Here is a 24,699-nt window from a genome sequence, read left to right on the forward strand (position 1 = left end):
TGGGGGTGTTGTGCTCATTTCGACTCATCATTATTAACACATATACATGACATAGTTGACTGTTGAAAATGGGTGGTTCTCTCCTTTAAACACATTGTCTAACCCTCAGAACATATGGACACTTTATTTGTCAGTTTAGCTTGCCTTGTTATAGTTTAAAATCGGCAGCCATTTTGTTATGCAAATTAGTTAAAAACAAAAAAGAAAATGCTTGGGGACCATGTTTTTCTGATTCAGCACCCTTGAATTGTGTTGGGCCTAATTAGGCTGGTTCCCCACTTGTACCCCAAAGTGCAATTTGTCAGAATTCCCACCAGACTACGATGTGCAGGTTGGTGCCTTGCATGGTTTCCTCCGGCATTGGTGTGTGAATGTGTGTGAATGGGTGAATTGAATGCACAATCTCTGTAAAGTGCCTTGGATGAAGGTGCTATATAAACGCACCATTTTATTTACAGTTCAGCTGATTAAAAATAACAGATCTACAAGCTAACGAGTCGCAATGACACATGAGCTTGTAGATCTGATATCGGCAAACTCAAAATGTCTTCACAGTACGATATCAAAACATCAAAATATTAATGTAAAATATTGTTATTTTATTTTTGTCTTTGTTTTAATTATTGACTTTTAAGTTGAAAGACATGACAGCATTTGGCAGACGTTTGTAAAATCTTTTGACATTGTACAATTTTCTTCTTTTGCATTTTAATGTCTCTGTTTAAAGGTTAATTCTCTGAATGTCTACAACCACCTTTCAAGTTTGCCAAAATATCACAAACGCCAACTATTCCATCAGTACTTGATTTGTGATCCTAAATTGTTGTCGTTTAGTTTTTTCTCTGGCTTGAAGGGTTGCATACCCCATTTTCAACAGCCAATTATTCTGTCCACATTCATCTGTGAACTCAGTATAGTATGTTCTGAGAAGTCTCCAGCTCTTTAACTGGTAGTTGATTGTGACCTTTAAAGAACCACTTCACCACTTTTCAACCTATCTTCATATAATAGGTCCTCACTAATAATTTTCTACTCGGTCTGTGTCTCATAGGAGGGCTGTGGGCAGTTCAGAAACCCGTCCACCATCGATGGGGAATCCAAGCTAATAGAAACTGCAGGCTTTCTAGTCCTGAAAAGTTGCAATACGATAATGGAAGCCACCATTCTCACGATAATAAAAATCTAAATATTTTTCTAAAGAAATCTTGTTTAAAAAAATATCTGCCTAACGATGATGTCACTGGTGGACGGGTTTCTGAACTGCCCACAGCCCTCCTATGAGACACAGACTGTGTAGGAAAAAAATGGTGGCATTTTATCATGATTATTAGAGGACCAGTTATATGAAGATAAGTTGAAAAGTGGTGAAGTGGTCCTTTATTATTCAGGCAGGCACAATGAGTTGTGTCTGAAGCAAATTCCTCCTTATAGGATCGACTATCAGCCAATATCTGGTCACATAGAGATCATCGGCTCTTAGATTTGTTTTGTTTTAGAAATGGCAGTTTTAGCCCTCCATAGGCAGGGGCTCCTCACATATTGTGGGGGGGGATCCCCAGATTATCTTAATGTGCAACATTGTTTTCACACTCAACGTCAACGGTAGACGAACCAACATAGTAGGCTATAAGTGTAGGCTATATGGCTACAGAGTATCTGTCTGCACAGTTGTAAAGTTAAGACATTTTTAAACTAAATTGGCCAAATTGTCAAATATGCGTAAGAAAGAGGCAATCACAAGCTCACAACGCCTTGCTCTGAGAGGCGTTGTGAGCTTATAGATCGGCTATTTTCACAATATTTATCTGTGGAAGTGGAACAGAGTCAAACTAAATGCCTACAATTCCGCGTGCTAACTATAGTCTAATTTAATCTCTCCTTCAGTGACAGTTACACATCTCCTCCACCAGGGGGCGAAATGCATTAACGCCACAGTGCCTGGGTCCATAATTGCGCATGCATCAAACAAACACATTGATCAAGGACTATCTAAAGAGGACGGGAAGTGAAGACCATATGGACCATATGATATGGTGGACTCCATGTTGCTCCCTGGAAGGAAAGAAACATGCGCAGTTGAGACCAGGAAGTGGTAGCCTACATGCCCAAATTTGGTCATGTACAACTTCCTGGTCTCAACCTAGGACAAATAAAGAGGATAGAGCACGGAGGTGCGGCCCGGTCTCCTGCGGGAGGTTTGCACATGTGCAGTGTAAACAGGAACTGCGATGATGGAGGGTGCGTTCGGAAATGCGCCATGAACGCACTGGTGTGCTCTCTTGTCGTTCGTTTATTCAGTGCACTCGGTGCGTTGTCGTTCGAAAATCCAATGCGCTGCGCACCGGGTGTGCCGAGTGCCCGCACTGAGCGACCCTACCCTGAAGCTGGGGTTGTCCGGTGTCGGCGGTGTGAATGCGTCACAGCTGTGGTCGTTCGTAAATAAGGCACACCGTGACGTCACCGCCCACCACACTCAACAAACTGACCACATTCCCGGTGGCTAGTTTTTTATTCCTAGGATAGCTCAGGTTTAGGAGCGCTCGTTTTACTACTCTTTTACTACCGCGGATTTTTTAATAGTTTTTGGATTAAGGTTGGTGAGGGGTACGTTAATAGTTTTTGGATTAAGGTTGGTGAGGGGTGCGTTGCTCCCCTGCTTGCGGTTATGTTTAGGTTAGAGTTAGAGATAGGGTTAGTACTAGTCATAGAGTACTAGTAGGCATAAACACTTGTGTGCGGTCCAAAACACAGCCCAGCGCTTCCTACTCCACTGACAACCAATCACAGCGCTCCAAATTCCCTCCCATCATAGGAATAAAAAACTCGCTTCCCGGTGCGCATTTCCGAACGCACCCGGAGTGTTCCAGCAGAGGTGCTAGAGGTGCATGAGAGTTGCTGACCCTGAACTGAAATAATAAAAAGGATATAAAAAAAAGAGAATAGTACAAAGTTGATTTTGTTTTTATTTTAAAAAGTATATCAATTTCATAACTGTGGAAAACATGTTGTGTATAACTGAAACGGACAAGTACATTTACTAAATGTTAATGTTTTTGTATATTTTCTTTTGTGGACTTTCCATGTTCTTTAGTAGCCTTAGCCTACATGTGTCAAACTTTTATTTTTGTGAAATGACAAAGGATAATATATAAAAAAATTGAAAAGGGAAGGGTGACTGCTGTTTAATTCTCAACTGTTCTGGATCTCATTATTTACATCACAAGTTATGAGCTTTCTATCTAGCACCTCTGCTGGAACACTCCATCGCAGTTCCTGTTTACACTGAGCATGTGCAAACCTCCCGCGGGAGACCGGGCCGCACCTCCGTGCTCTATCCTCTTTATTTGTCCTAGGTCTCAAGACTCAACCAAGGACTGTCTAAAGAGGACGAGAGGCGAAGACCGTACGGGCGACGCCATGTTGCAAAACATACTCTCTCCCCATGCCTTCGGCCTGGTGGAGACAATAATCTCTCATTCAGTGACAGTTACACATCTCCTCCACCAGGAGGCGAAATGCCTTAAAGCCACTGTTCCTGGGTCCATTATTGCGCATGCGTCAAATGAACACATTGATCAAGGACAGTCTAAGAAGGATGAGACGCGAAGACCGTACGGGCGACGCCATGTTGCTTTGGAAGGAAAGAAACATGCGCAATGGGCTATATGCAGCCAACACTTCCGCGTTCAGCTTCCTTGGTCTCAACTGCGCATGTTTCTTTCCTTCCATGGAGCACCATAAGCAACATGGCGTCGCCCGTACGGTCTTCGCGTCTCGTCCTTCTTAGACTGTCCTTGACATTGATCCGGAACTTCAGTTCCGTTTTTTTTCCACAACAAAGAAACGTTAGTTTTTTCATGGTGTGAACCTATACTCTAAGGTGTGAACACAGCGTGGTGGAAACTGTCTCATAAAGGAGGTAAAAACGTGTCAAATGGAGTCTGTACGGCTGAAGATAAATGAACACATGACGTCGGTGGGAGAGGACATATTGTGTGTTTTAGAAAAACTAACAAAGTGTTGATGTTTGTCGTGTGAAACGTGATGTCAGAGTGTTTGTGTTGGAGCGCCTCAGTATGGTCGCAGAGGTCATCTGCAGCCTCTTCAAGAGAGAGATGGAGACTCTACACAACATCAAACTACACACTGCAGGTATGTGTTACACACACAACATCAAACTACACACTGCAGTAGGCCTATGTGTGTTACAGTCAGACACAACATCCAAACTACACACTAGGGCTGTGCGATATGACGATATGTAAGGGATAATATCTGGCTAGGTGGTCTTTGTCGGGAGATAATTCAGATAATTCATGATGAAGTTGTGGTCTGTTAAAAAAAGAAAAACATCCACTTGACAAATGCACAGCTGGGCATGCATAGTTGACGAGTGACGCGTTGTCTCTGTCTCTTACTATCGCCTTTAGTCAATTAAACATTTTTAAGCTTCCGTAAAGTTTAACAAACTACTCTACAACAGAAAGTGTTAACAATTGAATCCCTATGCAGAGCTTAAAATGAACTGAAACACCTATGGAGCAGTGAGTGACATGAAGTATTTGTTTTTTCCTTATTTCTTTATTTTTGCTTTTTAATTGTCATAATAATAATTATATTTTATTTTGTATTATTTTTGTAATTGCTCTAGGCCTGTCTGTGCATGGGCAGGGCATCAGTATTATGTCCATGTCATTAGACTGGAAATTGTGATTTTGCATATTGTAGTCGGCATACATTTTTGATATTGGCATGTAAGTAACTACACAAAATGAAGTGCAAGTACTCTGCCTGGGGAATAAAAGAAAAATGTCTTAGATAGATTGGTATCGGAAAAAATATGCTATATCGTTATCGTGATATAAAATGTTCTATATCATGATATGAGATTTTGTCATCGCCCAGCCCTAACGCATTGCAGGTATGTGTTACACACATCCAAACTACACACTGCATGTATGTGTGTTAGACACAACATCAAACTACACACTGCAGGTGTGTCTGTTACATACACAACATCAAACTACACACTCAAGCTAGCCTTAAGTTAAGACTCGCTATGTATTTGATCAAATTTGACATTTTCATATCTACGAGCGTCTTAGTGCTCTTTCCCCTGTGGACACTGCAGAGACACCAGCTGAGCCCGTAAAACTCCAAACATGTACAAATGCAAAAAAATATAAGGTGCTTACCCTGTTGCCCCAAATGTTATAGAGGCCTACGGGGTGCTTGTATAATATATTCGTCCGTAGTTTTCAGACTTCTTTTAACAGCATTTTTCTTACTTCCTGTTTACATTGAGCGTAATTCCGGCTTTCACCTCATACGCGCCCCCTCAATAGCCTACTGCCTTTTGGTACTTCGACAGAATCGGCCACAGACCGGATTTATACTCCTATGTTAGAGCCGAATAAAAGTCGGTTCGGCTCTGTAGAGCCTACAATGTGACGTCATTTAAGGTTCGGGGGGGAGGGTACCGTTCTAAAGTTGGCTCTTCGGTGCTACTGAAAATTTCTGACGAGCCGAAATCATTTCGGCACTACAGCGGTAAAATAGGAGTATGAATCGGCCCTAACACCTCTTTTTTTTTTTTAAACTACTCCCCCTAAACCCCTAAATCTGATTTACAAGGTCACAACGTGTCAGGATGCAACACATTTTTGAGCTTGTAGATCGGCTATGTTTTGTTACTTTTCACAATTTCTTGGACATTTTTGAGTGGTGCAACCACTCCAAGGAACAGCAATGTCCGTGTTCACCTATGTGTTCACCAACCCACCTATGTGACTATGAGCACGAGTACCAATGCCTACCAAAAGTGGTGCTGTTGTGCCAGAAACAGAGAGGGAGATAATGCTGCACTGCTGCCTGCTAGAGAGAGAGAGAGAGAGGGGGGGGGGGTGCACCACTCAGTTCACACAGGTGTGATTTTTCAAATTATTTAGGGGATGACACTAAGGTCTCAGAGGTCCCGTCGGGCAAGTACATCTTATATTCTACTTGCAAAAGGTCATGCCCACTTGCTCGAAAAGTCAATAATTTTCCATTATAAAATGATGGGGCTGTGCGATAAAAGAAAATCATACCTGGTTATGCTGAATACCTCCATAGCTATGAATGTGATTATAAGTTCACAATTATTTTATATTTGCAAGTGTAGCCACAATGAAAACAGCACATACTAGGTAAACAGTGCTCTTATGTGACATTTCACAGAGCAGAAGACAGAGTACTGTGGCTACGTTCAGGTGTTTAGACAGATATCTTGTGTTCCCTGCCAGGGGCACGTGGGCAAACCTTAGAACACCTAGATTTAATTAAAATGTTTCCCCTTGTGTTTATATCAGGATGGGGGACAATGATATTAGCACTTACCTAGTGACTGCACCTTTCAACTGAACAGAGTATGGTAGATACTAAGATAGTTTGATTTGATTACATGATGGTATAATGTAAGGTTGCTGAGAGCCAACAGTTCATTCTACTGGTGATTTCCACAGAGCACCACAGGCAGAGGTCTGCTGTATCTAGAGAGATGACCTCCAAAGCATCAACGTTGTCAGAGGAACAGCGAGAGACGGACCAGAGACGTGGACTGCTTTATGCAGCGATGCAACCTGTAGTGAAGCTGTACAAGATAGGTATGTACTGTTTTATTTAAATATGATAATTCTCGCCCCAGAATACGCTCACCCTGGGTCAAATCCTGCAAACTGAATGGTCGGACTCGGCACCAGGTATTCCTAAACGTAACCGCATTAAAGTCCTTATTCTATTCCTTCATTGCAGGCCAGAGTGCAGAGTCCAGCCTGAAGGTGAAGAGGTTTTGGAGTGTTAAACAGGAATCTGGAAACCACCTGGACATCAGTACGTTTTATGCTCTCTCTCTCTCTCTCTCTATCTCTCTCTCTCTCTTGCTCTCTCTCTCTCTCTCTCTCTCTCTCTTCCCTTTTCCTTTTATTGAAAGGCTAATAGGCACGTCCAAACTGGAATATGCTCTGATTATGTGTTAAAATAGAATGTTTGCAGTTGGCCCTAGGTTGGCACCTAGGTTGCTAAGCCTGACAGCGTGTTGCGGGTTCGACTCCCGATGTATACATGTACTCTATCTAATAAAGGCAGAAAAATCCCCAAAAATATCTAAATAAATAATTTAGTTTGCAGTAATTGGTGTTTTTTATGAATGAGAATAGACTTATGGTTTAGAAATGGACAATGTTTTTACAGCTGAAGTTTGTCCAACTACCAAAGCTAAACACGTGAAATAATGTTCAAAGTTCAAAACATTTAATGCTTTGCTCTCATTGTTCCTTTCCCCCCTAGACTTCCTGCACCTGCCTGTGTGTAAAGAGGAAGTTTCCCCTGAACATGAGGAGGGGAGTCCCAGTCTGGTCCAGCAGGAACCTCAACCTCCACACATTAAACATGAACAAGAGGAGCTACTTCAAAGACCAGAACAAGTGATGACGTTACTAGCAGTGAAAAGTGAAGATGATGATGAAAACAGAGAGACAGAGGCTGAAGCCAGCACCTCAACTCAACACATGAAAACACAAACGGATGTGGAGGACTGTGGAACATCACAACCAACCAGAGATGAGCAGCTCCTCTCTCCACACTGTTCTGAATCTGACGACACTGAAGACTGTGATGGCTGGGAGGAGACCAGGGAAGGTCAGTCGGCTGTAAACACAATGGTTTCACACAAGACACAACATGGTTTTAGTTGTACAGAGTGTGGCAACATGTTTAGTCTCAAGGCAAGTCTGAAGAGGCACACAGTTGTTCATACAGGGGAAAAGCCCTTTAATTGCAAAGTTTGTGCTAAAGGCTTTAGTCACATGTGTACTCTACAACATGGGTTCCCAAAGTGGGGTCCGGGGACCCCTGGGGGTACTTGAGGGAGTTCCAGGGTGTCCCCAGCTCAATTAGAGATAGTTAGGAACCAAATGAACCTTTTATGGGTCTGTAACTCAGAGAGTGTACAAATTAACAGTGGTTTTACAATATGCATTGGGGTACCAGAGATAGAAATTCCATTAAATGGGGATCCGTAGCATAATGTTTGTGAAACTGTGGGTCCATGAAATGATTGTGTTTCGGAATCACTACTAGAGCCGTACAAATCCTCCCTTATCAGGGTCACTGGGATGGGGGGGTCTGTGGACTAATAAATGTTGATTTGGTGGTCCTTGAGACGAAAAAGTTTGGGAACCACTGCTCTAAAATCACACATGAGGACTCATACAGGGGAAAAGCCATTTAGTTGCTACGTTTGTGCTAAAGGCTTTAGCCGAATGACTCATCTAAAATCACACATGAGGATTCATACGGGGGAAAAGCCATTTAGATGCAAAGTTTGTGGTAAAGGCTTTAGTTTCAGTGGTGAGCTAAAAAAACATGAGCACTCATACAGGGGAAAAGCCATTTAGTTGCAAAGTTTGTGGTAAAGGCTTTCGTGACAGTGGCCATCTGAAATGACACATGAGAACTCATACATACAGGGGAAAATCCATTTAGTTGCAAAGTTTGTAGTAAAGGCTTTAGTTAAAGTGGTCCTCTGAAATCACACATGAGGACTCATACAGGTCCTTTATTTGTACAGTTTATGGTAAAGGATGTAGTCAAATGCGAGATGTAAAAAAAGAAAAACATGGTGTCATACAGGGGGAAAGCACTTTACTTGTACTCTCTAGGTCGTCCTCGGACGAGCCCTCCATCGTCACTTCCAGTCATCCCGATTCTCCATACATCTGACCAGTGCTTTGCACTTCTGCGTCTTTCTTTTTTTTGCGGCGTTCGCCTTCATTTTATATTTTTTATAGAGGGACAGATAGTAGGCTGACAGGAAATGGGGAGAGAGATGGAGTAGTGACTTGCAGTAAAGTCCGTCGGGGTCGGGAGTCAAACCCGCGGCACACTGCCAGACTCGGGCTACGGGCCAAGGTGCCTGGACCGCTGAGACACAGCCCAGGCCGCGTCTTTCTTGATTACATCCACATATGTTAATGTTGGACATCCTCTTGATCGATGCTCTCGATCCGATTCCGATCATTTGAAAAAGACATGATCGGCCCCGATTTCCGATCACGTTATCGGATCGGGACAATTCACTGTCAAGTTAGCACTTTTTGTTGCGTGTAACAAATTGCTGCTGGATTCATACATTTTACAAACTGCCTGCAATTCAATTTAATCCAAACCCCATTTAATGATCATTTTTGCTGGAGGAAACCATGCAAGGCACCAACATGCACTTCGGGAGCAATTAGGGGTTCAGTAACCTGCTCAATGACACTTCGTAACTAACTGGGGGAGCCCGGGTTTGAACTGGGAACCTTGCGGTTCCTATCCGGTCCCTGAGCCACTGCCGCCCGGGGTGTAAACACACCACGACTCAGCTAAATGAATCAATAACAGTATTTCCATAGTAAACACACCATGATTCAGTTAAATTAATCAATAGCAGTATTATTTCCATAGTAAACACACCATGACTCAGCTAAACTAATCAAACTATTATTTCCATATTAACTCTTTTTGTGCCGCTAGGTGGCAGCAGAAGTGTAGTTAAGCTGTGTCAGTCCTTTGTTCCTCTTTTGGCTTTTGGATAGGTGGGATATTGCTCTGTTTGATAATTACTGAAAGAAATATTAATAACTTAAGGCATGAAAGGGTCTTGCACCTCAATATCTTGTTGATCTCCTGCCCCCCTATGACCCTCCCCGTACCCTTAGGCCCTCAGATGGGGCCCTGCGTGAAATATTGCTCAAACATTGAATGGTTTGCTCTCATTGTACCTTTCCCCCCTAGACTTCCTGCACCTGCCTGTGTGTAAAGAGGAAGTTTCCCCTGAACATGAGGAGAGGAGTCCCAGTCTGGTCCAGCAGGAACCACAACCTCCACACATTAAAGATGAACAAGAGGAGATACTTCAAAGACCAGAAGAAGTGATGACGTTACTAGCAGTGAAAAGTGAAGATGATGATGATGATGATGATGATGAAAACGAAGAGACAGAGGCTGAAGCCAGCACCTCAACTCAACACATGAAAACACAAGCTGATGTGGAGGACTGTGGAACATACCAACCATCTAGTAGTGAACACATTAAAACACAAGCTGAGGACTGTGGAACATCACAACCAACCAGAGATGAGCAGCTCATCTCTCCACACTGTTCTGAATCTGACGACACTGAAGACAGTGATGACTGGGAGGAGACCAGGGAAGGTCAGTCAGCTGTAAACACACTGGATTCACACAAGACAAAACATGTGGAAGAACAAACATTGTCTTCAAGCCACTCCACTTCAACTCACTCCACGAAGAGCCACACAGACAAGAAAGGTTTTAGTTGTACAGAGTGTGGCAAAATGTTTAGTCGCAAGGTTATTCTGAAGAGGCACACAGTTGTTCATACAGGGGAAACGTCCCTTAATTGCAAAGTTTGTGGTAAAGACTTTGGTTTAAAGAGTGATTTGAAAAAACACATGAGATCTCATACAGGGGAAAAGCCCTTTAATTGCAAAGTTTGTGGTAAAGGCTTTAGTCAAACTGGTGATGTAAAAATACACATGAGGACTCATACAGGGGAAAAGCCCTTTAATTGCAAAGTTTGTGGTAAAGGCTTTAGTTCAAGTGGTGTTGTAAAAATACACATGAGGATACATACAGGGGAAAAGCTCTTTAGTTGCGAAGTTTGTGGTAAAGGCTTTAGTACAATGTGTCATCTAAAAGAACACATGAGTACTCATACGGGGGAAAAGCCATTTAGTTGCAATGTTTGTGGTAAAGGCTTTAGTCTGAATGGTGCTCTAACAAAACACAGGAGGACTCATACAGGGGAAAAGCCATTTAGTTGCGAAGTTTGTGGTAAAGGCTTTAGTCACAATTCTGTTCTAAAAATACACATGAGGACTCATACAGGGGAAAAGCCCTTTAATTGCAAAGTTTGTGGTAAAGGCTTTAGTCAAAGTGCTGTTGTAAAAATACACATGAGGACTCATACAGGGGAAAAGCCATTTAGTTGCGAAGTTTGTGGTAAAGGCTTTAGTCGAATGTGTTATCTAAAATCACACATGTGGATTCATACAGGGGAAAAGCCTTTCAGTTGCAAAGTGTGTGGTAAAGGCTTTAGTCTGAATGGTGCTCTAAAAAAACACATGAGGACCCATACAGGGGAAAATCCATTTAGTTGCAAAGTTTGTGGTAAAGGCTTTAGTAACAGTGGTGATCTAAAAAAACACATGAGGACCCATACAGGGGAAAAGCCATTTAGTTGCAAAGTTTGTGGTAAAGGCTTTAGTCTGAATGGTGCTCTAAAAAAACACATGAGGACTCATACAGGGGAAAATCAATTTAGTTGCAAAGTTTGTGGTAAAGGCTTTAGTAACAGTGGTGATCTAAAAAAACACATGAGGACCCATACAGGGGAAAGGCCATTTAGTTGCAAAGTTTGTGGTAAAGGCTTTAGTCAAATGTGTAATCTAAAATCACACATGAGGACTCATACAGGGGAAAAGCCATTTAGTTGCGAAGTTTGTGGTAAAGGCTTTAGTCAAAGTGGTGATCTAAAAAAACACATGAGGACCCATACAGGGGAAAAGCCATTTAGTTGTGAAGTTTGTGGTAAAGGCTTTAGTCAAAGTGGTGATCTAAAAAAACACATGAGGACCCATACAGGGGAAAAGCCCTTTAACACCCCGATCGTCCAGGACGAAGTTCACCGTCCTTGCTATTAGTAACACCCAGCGCCCAGGACGAAGTTTTATCCAAAAGACGAAGTTTATTGAAAACGGATCGAATCGCTCTACAGCCTAGGAGCGCCTGTTGCGCAATCCTCGATGTTGCGCAACAGTGAGAAATTGTTTAGCCGATGAGAACGAAAATCTTAAATGTTAATAACTCGCGATCTAAATCATCCGGTCCAATTCTAAGACAAGATCATGTGTTAGACGAGTGTCCAGTCGCTAGTCGCGTTAGATTTAATCTTACCTCCCGTTGTTGTCGATCGCATAGTGTTTTGGCTACATTTAGCTACTACAGCCACATCCGGCATAACATCCGGTCCGTCGGTAAAAGTGCTCCGTTGCTATAAATCGACTGGACGCTATAATTTAATGGGTTAAATAACCCTGGGCAATTAGAGTGTTAATTGCGAAATTAGTGGTAAAGGCTTTAGTCACAGTGGTGATCTAAAAACATATATGAGGACTCATAAAGGGGATTAGTCCTTTATTTGTACAGTTTGTGGTAAAGGATGTAGTCAAATGCAAGAAAAAACATGGTGTCATTCAGGGGGAGAGCACTTTGCTTGTACTCTCTAGGGGTCTGTAGCACTGCCACATAATATTCTTTAAGGATTTATTTTATTCATTTAAAAGAGCATAGCTCAAAATATTCCTTAACACCATATCCATCCTTATGTGTAATGTCCTATATTCTTTGAGAGGTATCTGTTTTGTTTGTTTTGGAGAAGGAATGAGATTGATTGACAGGCCGTGACGCTTCCGTGATTAAACACACAGAAGTCGCAGGCTTGAGAGACTTGTGGAGACAGAGACACAAACGAGCAGGGAGTCCACGGGAGACATGATCGCGTTTTGGTATAAACTTTGTCTATGCTATACGGTGGAATATAGCCAAGGCCACCAGCTCACCGTTGACAGCAGTAACCCGGCCGGGACTGCCATCTGCTCCCGTGAGAAGTTTTGTTTGTCCGTCAAGCGAGGAGTACCGGTTGGTTTTCCATCGGAGGGATAGCTGGATTTCTGGGATTGTTTTCGTTCGGCGGATCACCTTTACGCTTGGATTAACTTTATTTTTTCGGGTTGGAGCGTCAGGGAGACGCGTGAGTAACTGAAGGAACAATACGAACAATAGAGCGAGCGTGCGTGCGTGAGAGGCCCGGTGCGTGCGGTTTGGACATATACGGACAATATACCTGTCATGAATACTGTGTTGTAACTGATTGTCAATGTTGAGTTTATATTTCATATAGATAAACTATTATTCTGATATTTATTTCTGTGTTGGTGTCAGTGTTTCAAAGCATTCATTGTAGGCTACCCTGTGTGGTTGAAACATATCAATTTGATCTTTAAAGGGGGATCATTACTACCCCGTGATTTTTAGTAACTGTGATAGAAATATCTGACCGTTACAGGTCGTCCTCAGACAAGCCCTCCACTGTCGCTTCCAGTCATCCCGATTCTCCATACATCTGATCAGCTCGTTGGTGCATGGTGCTCCTGCGTCTTTTTTGAGTACATCCACATATGTTAACACCCCGAACGCCCAGGGATATTTAATCCATTAAATCAGAGCGCCCAGCGTTTTATAGCAGCGGAGCACATTTAGCAGGTGCTATCCCGGATGTAGCTGAAGTATCTTGATATAGCCAAAACACTCCCGAGGCGATCAACATCAACGGGAGGTATGATTCATTCTAACACGACTAGCGACGGGACCACGATGGGCCGTCTAACACATAATCTGTAGATCAAGAGTTATTCACTTTTTAAGATTTTCGGTCTTGTCGGCTAAAATGTGGGGGTACATTTTCAATGACGTCCCACCGAGAAATAACATCGAATGTTGCGCAACAGATGCTCCCAGCCTGTGGAGCGTTTTGATCGGTTTTTATATCAATCTCCGTCCTTTTTATCAATCTCCGTCCTGAGCGCTGGGCGTTACTAATTGATTGAACGGAGAACTCCGTCCTTGCCGCTCAGGGTGTTAATGTGGGATGTCCTCTTGATCGATGCCCATGTGTTGGTTCCCAAAGCACTACTTTGCTGGCTGGCAGTTATTGATGTCTTTGGCAGTGTCCTGCTAGTCTCATTCTTATGGCTGCTACTTTCTGGCTCACCCTTGTTATTCCCTCATACAGGGTATTGTTGGTAACATCTACGCTGTTGCTGATGTTAAGTACTGCATGCCGCATTCTGGTGTAGCACCCGTCTAGAGACGTCTGCAGGGTTGGCTTCAGGGTCCAGCATTCCCTGCCCTATAGAAGAACAGATTACATTGCATAGAACAAATTACACTGCGCTGGCCTCTTTGTGGACTTATCGAAAGCGTTCGACACTGTACATCATACTCTTACAAAAATGTGTTTTAGTAATACATCTTCTGAATGGTTTCATAGTTATTTACATACAGACATCAATCAGTGAAGTCCGGGAGCACCCAATCTGAGTTACGTCCCCAGGGCTCAATCTTAGGTCCTGTGCTCTTCACAATATATATTAATAACATTATGTCTGCTTTAAATGACTGTCATGCCCACCTTTATGCTGACGACAGTCTTATATTGTGTTGCTGACACAGCCCAGCTTGCCACCAGTAAGCTGCAGCTTGCATTCAATAGTCTCCGAGATGCCCTGGTTGAGCTCAGGCTTGTTCTAAATACAAGCAAAACTAATCTTAAGGTGACTCCAGACCAAGGAAACTTGTCCAGACCAGTCAAAGACTACTTAAAACTCTCATATCTGCACAAAAACGTATTTTCCACCATGCAAATTGCAGAAAGCACTGGTTTGCAGTGTTGCCAGGTCTTCTTATTATAAGCAACTTTGGGCTAGTTGTCCTTTAACATAGCTTAATATTCATAGTTTGGGCTTATTTCTGAAGTGTAGTTGCTTATTTGGGCTTGCTTTCATGATTCATTTAAAAAATAGCTGATGTAATAGGGCTCAAGTAGTGAAACTGGCTGCTTCTTTTGGATTTGTTTTCAAAGACCTGGTCGCTTGTTTCACTAACAGAATCTGGCAACACAGCGCTTCACACCAAAACAAACAAAGATAGCATTATTGTCGCTAGTCTTGCTTTGGAGTTGATTTGGAGACTGGAGTTGATTGATTGGTATATTATTAGAGAATTGATATTGAGATTATGGTATCTAGTTCACACACTACACCAGTATAGTCAGCCCTGAAACATGACGAGCAGACTAGAAGTCCACTCTACAGTGGAATTATTTACCCCCCTCATCACTACAACATGGATAGCGTCGCTCCTGACATCGGCAACCGACCGGACATGTTCGGTTCTTCATCAACGGGCTTCTCGTCGGGGAGTCTCCGGCGGACAGTCTCGCGACTGTAAACCGCCGACCGTCGGTCCAATGTGGACCTGCCTTTTAATATCTTCCAATGGCTCTACAATTGAAAGAGTCTCAGAATACAAGTACCATGGCATCTGGCTGGATGATCATGGTACTGGCTGTCATTTAAATTCCACATTGAAAATCTAGTCACGAAACTGAGACAAGAAATTGGTTTTCTCTATAGGAACAAGGCATGTTTTCCGGCCTCCTGTAAAAAAAAAATCAAAAAAAATCATTGAAGCCACATTTCTCTCTGTTCTGGACTATGGGGACATTATTTACAGGATTGCTGCACCATCCACTTTAAAGCACCTCGATACAGTTTACCATTCTGCCCTAAGATGGGTCACTGGTGACAGCTATGGTACCCATCATTGTACACTCTATGGGAACGCAGGCTTGTGCTGTGTTCGTGCTTGAGAGGCGGGACAAGCACTGGTATATGTTTATTTTCAAAGCCATCTCAGGAATGGTCCCCTCTTACATTTGCTCTATGTTGGATCAGAATCCAAGTCCTTATCAGACCCGCTCGAGTGACTTCCTGACCCTCAAGGTTCCATGTCAGTGCTCCATTTGATTGGAACGAACTCCAGAAGTCCCTAAAAATTTGATCACTGCCTTCTAGGTCAATTCAGGGAAATGATTTCTAGCACTTTTGTTCAACAATGTAACTGTTTTAATTAATTCTCATCTATCTATTATAGTTATTTTAGTTTTTAATACTTTCTGTTTTCCAATTAATATAACCTATTTGATATTGCTGTATTTAATGTATATTGTTGATTTTGTGTTTTGTATTTCGGCTACAAAATGAGGGCATGCCCCTCAATTGTACTGCGAGTTTAAATAAAGGGTATGATGATGAAGATGGAATAAGCTGAGTTTGATTTGTCGGGGGAGATTGGAGTTCCATACACTGGTCATGCCATTCAGGGCCCTCCATGCAAGTGCCTTCCTCACTTTCAGATCCTGCTCAGTTGAGTTGACCCATGAGCCCAAGTACTTGAAGTCCTTGACTTCCTTCAGCACAGTTCTTCCTGTTGTTGTCAGAGGTGGATGATCCGGTGAGATGTTATAGGTGATAACTGGAGGTTATGCAATCACTTACTTACTTAGGCCCTTCGCTCCCAGCGGAGCATAGGCCATCGACGCCTCTTCTCCATCCAATGCAGTTTTGGGCTGTCCTTTCCGCCTCTCCCCAGCTGATTCCTTGTCTCTTCAGCTCCGCCTCAGTGTCCCGCCTCCAGGTGTTCTTAGGCCGCCCGCTCTTCCGCTTCCCCTGGGGGTTCCAAGTCAGTGCCTGGCGCGTTGTACTAGCTGCCGGTTTCCTCAGGGTGTGGCCAATCCATCCCCACTTTCTCTTTAGGATCTGTTTCTCCACTGGCTCCTGACTCCCTTTCCTCCAGAGTTCTTCACTTCACTTCATTTTGTTTGGCCACCAGATCTTGAAAATGCGCTTCAGACAGCTGTTAATAAATGTCTGGATCCTTTGCAATGTCCTCTTAGTCATCCTCCACGTCTCTGAACCGTAGAGAAGTATAGATTTGACGTTGGAATTGAAGATCCGCACTTTGGTTGACAAGGCTATTTGTTTAGAGGACCAGATGTTCTTCAGGATGATGAAGGCTGATCTAGCTTTACCTACTCTAGCTGTGACGTCGCTCTCTGTTCCGCCCTGCTTATCTAAAATGCTGCCGAAGTAGGTGAAGGAGTCGACTGCCTGAATTGGTTCGTCGCCTACTGTAATTGGGTTATTGTTCTGGGTGTTGATTGACATTATGTTGGTCTTCTTCTGGTTGATTCTTAAACCTATACCCAGGGATGTATTTGCCAGCCTGGTTGTCTTGTCCTGCATCTGCTGGTGATTGTGTGAGAAGAGAGCCAGGTAATCGGCAAAGTCCAGGTCATCCAGTTGTGTCCATAGGGTCCACTGTATGCCGTTTTTCTTACCTGCTGTTACGAAACCCTTATTTTAGCAAAGTCTAGAGGCTAGAGTAACACAACATAAATATGAAAATGGGATACCAAGCATTAAAGGTGCAAATAAACTGAGACCACACAGGTTTAGAGGCAAAAAGCCTATGCGTTTTTAGTAAGTTAAAGCAGGAAATATTTACAGTGTATACAGAATATTTACAGTGTATACAAGTTCCAAAACAAAAGTATGCCACTGCCAGGGGACACGGATGTTGCCAAAATAACAAACTAAGCAGCTATGGTGAACACAATACTGTCTAACTGACTGACATGAAAACAAAAAGCCTGACTGCCTAGCTACAGCAGACCTGGAAAGGTCTGCTATCATCCCCCCGAACCCTCCAAACTGGGATCTGTACTTGGTCCCCTCCTTTTCTCACTGTACACTAAATCCCTTGGCACTATCATCTCTGCTCACAATATATCCTATCACTGCTATGCCGATGACACACAACTGTTTCTATCCTTCCCCCCCCTCTGCCACCCTGGTGGAAGAGCGCATCACTGCATGCCTGGCTGACATCTCACAGTGGATGTCCTCCAACCACCTCAAGCTGAACCCAGACAAGACTGAGCTTCTCTTCTTCCCAGCTAAGTCCTGCCCTATGCGGGAGCTAACTATTTCCGTAGACCCAACGCCCTGGTAACGTCTGTCCCAACAGCCAGGAACCTTGGTGTAGTCCTGGACAGTCAGCTCTCGTTCAAAACCCGTTCCTCACCCAGGAATCAGCCCAGCTCCTAATCCAGACAACAGTCTTGTCAAAACTTGACTATTGTAACTCCCTCCTCACTGGCCTACCATGCATGTTAAAATGTAATTTGAATAATTTCAATGTACATAATATTTATTTTATGATATTATTCTTATAATGTTCATACAAATGATAGACTCTTGGTTTACCTGAAGCACTACACCGTCTCTACACATTTGATGTTTTACCCTGTGTGTAACTTGCTTACTGTAATCGCTCTGGATTAACTAATTTTGGGGCGGGAACCCCTTTTGGTGTTTTAAACATTATATTATAATTTAGCTATTGAAAAATAGCAGATCTACAAGCTCATAGCACGCCACAGAGTGGCGCGCTACGAGCTTGTAGGTCTGCTATTTTTGAAAAATCGTGAAAATATTTATTTCAGAAAACTGGAGGATTTAGAAGATTTTTTTTAAATTCTGAGGTCAGGCCTAAATGGGTTAATAAGTGTCTGCTGTGCATGTGTGTGTGTGCGCGTGCGTGTACCGGCTTGGAAACAGCAACTGTCTTGTGGACACTGGGAGGAGCAGCTAATCTGATGATGGTCACCTTGTCATCCTTTCTAACGGCAGGCGTCTTGTTGTCCCCGACATGTGCCCCCTGATGGACACACACGGTTACTGCACATTGTAATAAAGACATGACAAGAAAGCACACATCCTCCTCACTATATTAAACGTTATTTTATTGAAAAGCTTACCATGTAATTAAAACATAAGAAAGTGCCATATTAAGCAGCTAGAGTGTTGATCGATTCTGTCTGAACATAGCCTCGGTACCCAGGCTTTTATTTTCATTCAAAAAATGAAAGCCTGGGAGAACGAGAGACATTTCCTGGTCTAGGAGAGTAGGAGTGGGAGTGAACTGCAGCGCTAGAGGAGTGGGAGTGAACTACAGTGCAGAGGGGGCAGCGCCAGAGTGGGAGTGAACTACAGTGCAGAGGGGGTGGGGCTAGAGGAGTGAGAGTGAACTACAGTGCAGAGGGGGCGGGGCTAGAGGAGTGGGAGTGAACTACAGTGCAGAGGGGGCGGGGCTAGATTAGTGGGAGTGAACTACAGTGCAGAGGGGGCGGGGCTAGATGAGTGGGAGTGAACTACAGTGCAGAGGGGGCAGCGCTAGAGTGGGAGTGAACTACAGTGCAGAGGGGGCAGGGCTAGAGGAGTGGGAGTGAACTACAGTGCAGAGGGGGCGGGGCTAGATGAGTGGGAGTGAACTACAGTACAGAGGGGGCGGGGCTAGATGAGTGGGAGTGAACTACAGTGCAGAGGGGGCAGCGCTAGAGTGGGAGTGAACTACAGTGCAGAGGGGGCGGGGCTAGAGGAGTGGGAGTGAACTACAGTGCAGAGGGGGCGGGGCTAGATGAGTGGGAGTGAACTACAGTACAGAGGGGGCGGGGCTAGATGAGTGGGAGTGAACTACAGTGCAGAGGGGGCGGGGCTAGATGAGTGGGAGTGAACTACAGTGCAGAGGGGGCGGGGCTATATGAGTGGGAGTGAACTACAGTGCAGAGGGGCGGGGCTAGATGAGTGGGAGTGAACTACAGTGCAGAGGGGGCAGGGCTAGATGAGTGGGAGTGAACTACAGTGCAGAGGGGGCGGGGCTAGATGAGTGGGAGTGAACTACAGTGCATAGGGGGCGGGGCTATATGAGTGGGAGTGAACTACAGTGCAGAGGGGGCGGGGCTATATGAGTGGGAGTGAACTACAGTGCAGAGGGGGTGGGGCTAGAGGAGTGGGAGTGAACTACAGTGCAGAAGGGGCATGGCTAGAGGAGTGGGAGTGAACTACAGTGCAGAGGGGGCGGGGCTAGATGAGTGGGAGTGAACTACAGTGCAGAGGGGGCGGGGCTATATGAGTGGGAGTGAACTACAGTGCAGAGGGGGCAGGGCTAGAGGAGTGGGATTGAACTACATCGCAGATGGGGCGGGGCTAGAGGAGTGGGATTGAACTACAGCACAGAGGGGGCGGGGCTAGAGGAGTGGGAGTGAACTACAGTGCAGAGCGGTGGGGCTAGATGAGTGGGAGTGAACTACAGTGCAGATGGGGGCGGGGCTATGAGTGGGAGTGAACTACAGTGCAGATGGGGTGGGGCTACAGGAGTGGGAGTGAACTACAGTGCAGATGGGGGCGGGGCTATGATGGTCTAATAGTCTATAGGTACAGACCTGTATAGACAGTAGTCTATAGGTACAGACAGTATAGTCTATAGGTACAGACCTGTACAGACAGTATAGTCTCTAGGTACAGATCTGTACAGTCTCTAGGTACAGACAGTACAGTCTATAGGTACATACCTGTACAGTCTCTAGGTACAGACAGTATAGTCTATAGGTACAGACCTGTACTATAGTAGTCTATAGGTACAGACAGTATAGTCTCTAGGTACAGACAGTATAGTCTCTAGGTACAGATCTGTACAGTCTCTAGGTACAGACAGTATAGTCTCTAGGTACAGACAGTATAGTCTATAGGTACATACCTGTAAAGGTGCAGATGGTGGTCTGGGTTCAGGGGCGCTGGCGGCTCGCTGGACCTGGACCAAAGCCTGCTGGGAGACCAGCATCAGCTGACCACTCTCACTGCGGATCAACACCATCCCTGAAACACACAACACACATTACATTACATTACATTACAGTCATTTAGCAGACGCTTTTATCCAAAGCGACTTACAATAAGTGTATTCAACATAGGTAGGGAACAAAAACTACTAATCACCAGAAGTCTTTAGTGCATTTTCTGCAAAAACAAGCAACCAAGAGTATACCTAGCGCTAAGGTAAAAGTGCAATATATCAGCTACCTATTTCCTTAAACAGATGAGACAAAATAGCTAAATCAAATGAGCATGAGCTAAAACAATTAAGTGTATCGACTAAACAAGATCCAATGAACAATACAACAATAGAAAACAAGCGTTCGTGCAACTAGTTAACAACAAGTAGGTCAGGCAGAGAGGAAGGGTAGTGTTTCCTGAAGAGGTGGGTTTTCAACCTGCGGCGAAATATGGGCAGTGACTCTGCTGTCCTAACATCAGTGGGAAGTTCATTCCACCACTGTGGGGCCAGAACAGAAAAGAGTCGTGACCGTGTGGATCGGCCAGAAGGAACCTTGAGTGACGAGGCAATCAGTCGCCCCGAGGTGGCAGACCGAAGTGGTCGGGCAGGGGTGTAGGCATCGACCATAGCCCGGAGGTAGGAAGGAGCTGTTCCTTTCACTGCCCTATAGGCTAACACCAGAGTTTTGAACTGGATGCGAGCCGCTACGGGGAGCCAGTGTAGAGAACGGAGAAGGATGGTTGTGTGGGAGAACTTGGGGCGGTACACACACACACTGTGACACACACTGACACACTGACATGCTGTGACACGCTGTGACACACTGTGATACGCTGACACTAATGGGCCCTATTTTCGCCAGTGACCTTATCCCTAAACTTCCTTGTAGTTTTTTTTTTTCCTTTTTTTTCTTTTTTTTCTTTTACCATTTTGAAAAAATAATAGTTCAAATAGCCGATCTACAAGCTCACAGTGTGTCGATGTTGATCGGCTAGCTGAACCATTTTTTTATGTATTTAGTAAGAAAAAAAGGCAAAGAAGTATAGGGCCAAAAATCTAATAGATCAATAGTTCAACCCTTTTCACACCAAGGTCCATCATTTGCTCGTCATTTGAGCCACGGACAACTATTTGATGACATTTTGCCTCTCAGACCCCAAGACTAAAGAACATGTTGTCGTTGGAAACGATTTGAGTCACAATTCCATGCTGCGTTGATGTGGTACAGATAACAAGCAAACGTTGATCAAAATAAGAATTATTCTACATTATCTAATTGTGAAGACATGCAAATTAAGTAATGCAGATGTTTAACAATAATTAAACTCTTGGGAGCGTAAAATGGACCCTTATGGGTTACGGTGAAATGAGTAACCATAGGTATACATGTATGTTTTAAAATGTTTTAATTGGTGTGCACTAACATTTCTGAACAGATTATATTAATATGTCTGGGTCCCCACCTACCCACTCAGGGTTGACGTGTCACACCTGCAGTGACGGGAGGGGCACCAAAATGTGGTGTTTTTAAATGGGGGCACTCCCTCATTATACTTTTTTTTTTTTTGTGGCTTTCGCCTTTATTTTATATTTTTTATGGAGGGACAGACAGTAGGCTGGCGGAAATGGGGAGAGAGATGGGGGAAGACATGCAGTAAAGGCCGTCGGGATCGGGAGTCGAACCCGCGGCACACTGCCAGACTGGATCACCAGCCAAGGTGCCTGGACCGCTGAGCCACGGCCCAGGCCCACTCCCTCATTATAAAAGTACAAACTGGTGTGTATGTTCACATGACCTGATGAAGATCAAATAGATCGAAACGTTGTCAGAATTCTCAATAAAGAATGTCTTTCTTGTACCTGTGGTGCCTCCATCCATTATCCGCTGGGAAAAAAAATTGTATAACAACTAACAAAGCAATGACTAACACCAAACCAAACAATTAACCACTTTTGACTTAGTTGAGAGACACCCTCTAGGGCTCTAAGGCCTGCTTTAGACTGCAGTCACATCAAGTTTTTTTTCTCAAATCCGATCTTTTGGCCCGGTCAATCACACTACCGTTTGCAAGTGACCACATCCGATCTGTGCATTCAGACTGATTTTAACAACTCAACGCAAAGCCATGGTGTGTCGACAGGTCCGCTTTGGTTACCGTGGTAACCAACAACAATCTGACACTGCAGATAGGACCGCGTGTACCCATTCTCTACCATTCCGCGAGAAATATCCTCATAAACGGCCTTGTTTCCGTACATTTCGAGAAGTTTAGATTGTACGGAGTCAGCCCCCGCAGTGTGCGCCCCAAGTGACATGACAGGAGGAGCGTCGTTGTCATTTCACATCCTACACGGTTTGCATTTAACCGCCTAAAAACGCTAATGTTATCAAATATGAGTGAGTTTATTTATTTTTGGACCACAATGCTTATATGAGACTATTTAAAATTAAACTTCTGAGACCCTGGACCAGGGGATGAGCGAGTGACGTCAGTACAGATTTCACCGTCTGTCCGGCGTCCGCTGTAATGCTGACATAATGAAGTGACATTATTCCTATAAAACAAAACGTGTGTTGCACTATTGTTCTCTCTCTTTTCCGTCCACTCTGTTGTTTTCTTTCTTTTGCTCTCGTTTGGTTATTTCTCTCTCTCTTGTGTGTTTACTTAAATACTCCTGCTCTGTAATGACGTCACGTCAGTAGCGCTCAGGTCACGCTGCAAGTGACGTTGCGACTTTGGTCACTTCATATGGTCGTTGCATTCAGACTGACAGAGACAGATTTGGATTTGAAACACAACTCTGGATGTGACTCAAGTCACATTTGAAAAAAAGATGTGACCTGTCTGCATTTAGACTTATTTAAGCAAATCTGATTTCTATCTTAAAGTGACACAGATCTGATTCAGGCTAGATTTGGCTAGGCCTAATACTACTAGGCGTGCACGCACGCACGCACGCACGCACGCACGCACGCACGCACACACGCACACACACACACACCACCTTGAATGTTCCTACAAAGGAGAATTGAGACTGACCTGCTGGAATTTGGAAGTTGGCTGGAAGCTGTGCAGTGGCAGATTGCGCCGAGGGTCTTGTAGTACTAGTCACAGTGATGGTCCGGGGACTCGCAGTGGCAGATTGCGGCAAGGGTCTCGTGGCCACAGTGATGGTCCGGGGACTTGCAGTGGCAGGTTGCGGCGGGGGTCTCGTGGACACAGTGATGGTCCGGGGACTCGCCATGGGAGGTTGTGGCAGGGTTCTCGTGGCCACTGTGATGGTCTGGGGACTCGCCATGGCAGGTTGTGGCAGGGTTCTCGTAGACACTGTGATGGTCTGGGGACTCGCCATGGCAGGTTGGGGCAGGGTTCTCGTGGCCACTGTGATGGTCTGGGGACTCGCCATGGCAGGTTGTGGTGGGGGTCTCGTGGACACAGTGATGGTCTGGGGACTCGCCATGGCAGGTTGTGGTGGGGGTCTCGTGGCCACTGTGATGGTCTGGGGACTCGCCATGGCAGGTTGTGGTGGGGGTCTCGTGGACACAGTGATGGTCTGGGGACTCGCCATGGCAGGTTGTGGTGGGGGTCTCGTGGACACAGTGATGGTCTGGGGACTCGCCATGGCAGGTTGTGGTGGGGGTCTCGTGGCCACTGTGATGGTCTGGGGACTCGCCATGGCAGGTTGTGGTGGGGGTCTCGTGGACACAGTGATGGTCTGGGGACTCGCCATGGCAGGTTGTGGTGGGGGTCTCGTGGCCACTGTGATGGCCTGGGGACTCGCAGTCCTCGGCAGAGCGATCACCATGGTCCTTCCTGGGGCCAGCGGTGTCCAAGGTGGCCTGACGAGCTGCGCCATTCGCCCGGCGCTTAGAGCTGTAGCTGTGTCACGATTACAAGTTTGAAGTTGTTGATGCGCAAATAAATAGTAATTTAACTTTAATCAAAGTTCTGTTTGGGCGTTTTAAGGCCAGTCGACAACGATGCAACTCCTTGCAACAAAACAGTTTTAAGGCCAGTCCACACTGATGCAACTGCCATTGGGGGATAATGGTTGCAAGGAGTTGCATTGGTGTGGAGTCTACTGGACTGGCAGGAATTATTAGGCAGATTGCAGGGCAGATTATGACAAATACATTGGTTATTTGATTTTTTTATTTTGATTTCCACTACTTTTGAAAAAGTTTTTTTAACATATAAATGACTGACGATTTAAGGAAATAATTGCGATTATCTCAAATAATTGCGATTAAGACGATTATGTAACAATTGTGAACGGCCAAGCAGTAGTGTTGAT

General features: G+C 44.5%; 2 protein-coding genes across 2 annotated transcripts; one reads left to right on the forward strand and one right to left on the reverse strand.

Annotated features, from left to right (window-relative positions):
* Positions 1 to 3,904: 3,904 nt before the first annotated feature.
* LOC306926377 (uncharacterized protein) lies at positions 3,905 to 16,372 on the forward strand (the record flags this gene model as incomplete). Its single annotated transcript, XM_079505640.1, has 6 exons — positions 3,905 to 4,152; positions 6,504 to 6,644; positions 6,793 to 6,870; positions 7,327 to 7,677; positions 9,817 to 10,101; positions 16,338 to 16,372. Exons 1-6 carry the CDS (start codon positions 4,077 to 4,079, stop codon positions 16,370 to 16,372), a joined length of 966 nt encoding a protein of 321 aa, XP_079361766.1. The 5' UTR covers positions 3,905 to 4,076.
* Positions 16,373 to 16,621: 249 nt separating this feature from the next.
* On the reverse strand, positions 16,622 to 24,081 carry LOC306926378 (uncharacterized protein; the record flags this gene model as incomplete). Its single annotated transcript, XM_079505641.1, has 4 exons — positions 16,622 to 16,636; positions 18,334 to 18,447; positions 20,326 to 20,444; positions 23,445 to 24,081. The coding sequence occupies 4 exons, from the start codon at positions 24,079 to 24,081 to the stop codon at positions 16,622 to 16,624; spliced, it is 885 nt and encodes a 294-aa protein (XP_079361767.1).
* Between the last annotated feature and the right edge of the window lie 618 nt (positions 24,082 to 24,699).

Source organism: Electrona antarctica (assembly GCF_951216825.1).
Source record: "Electrona antarctica genome assembly, chromosome: 7".
Taxonomy (NCBI): domain Eukaryota; kingdom Metazoa; phylum Chordata; class Actinopteri; order Myctophiformes; family Myctophidae; genus Electrona; species Electrona antarctica.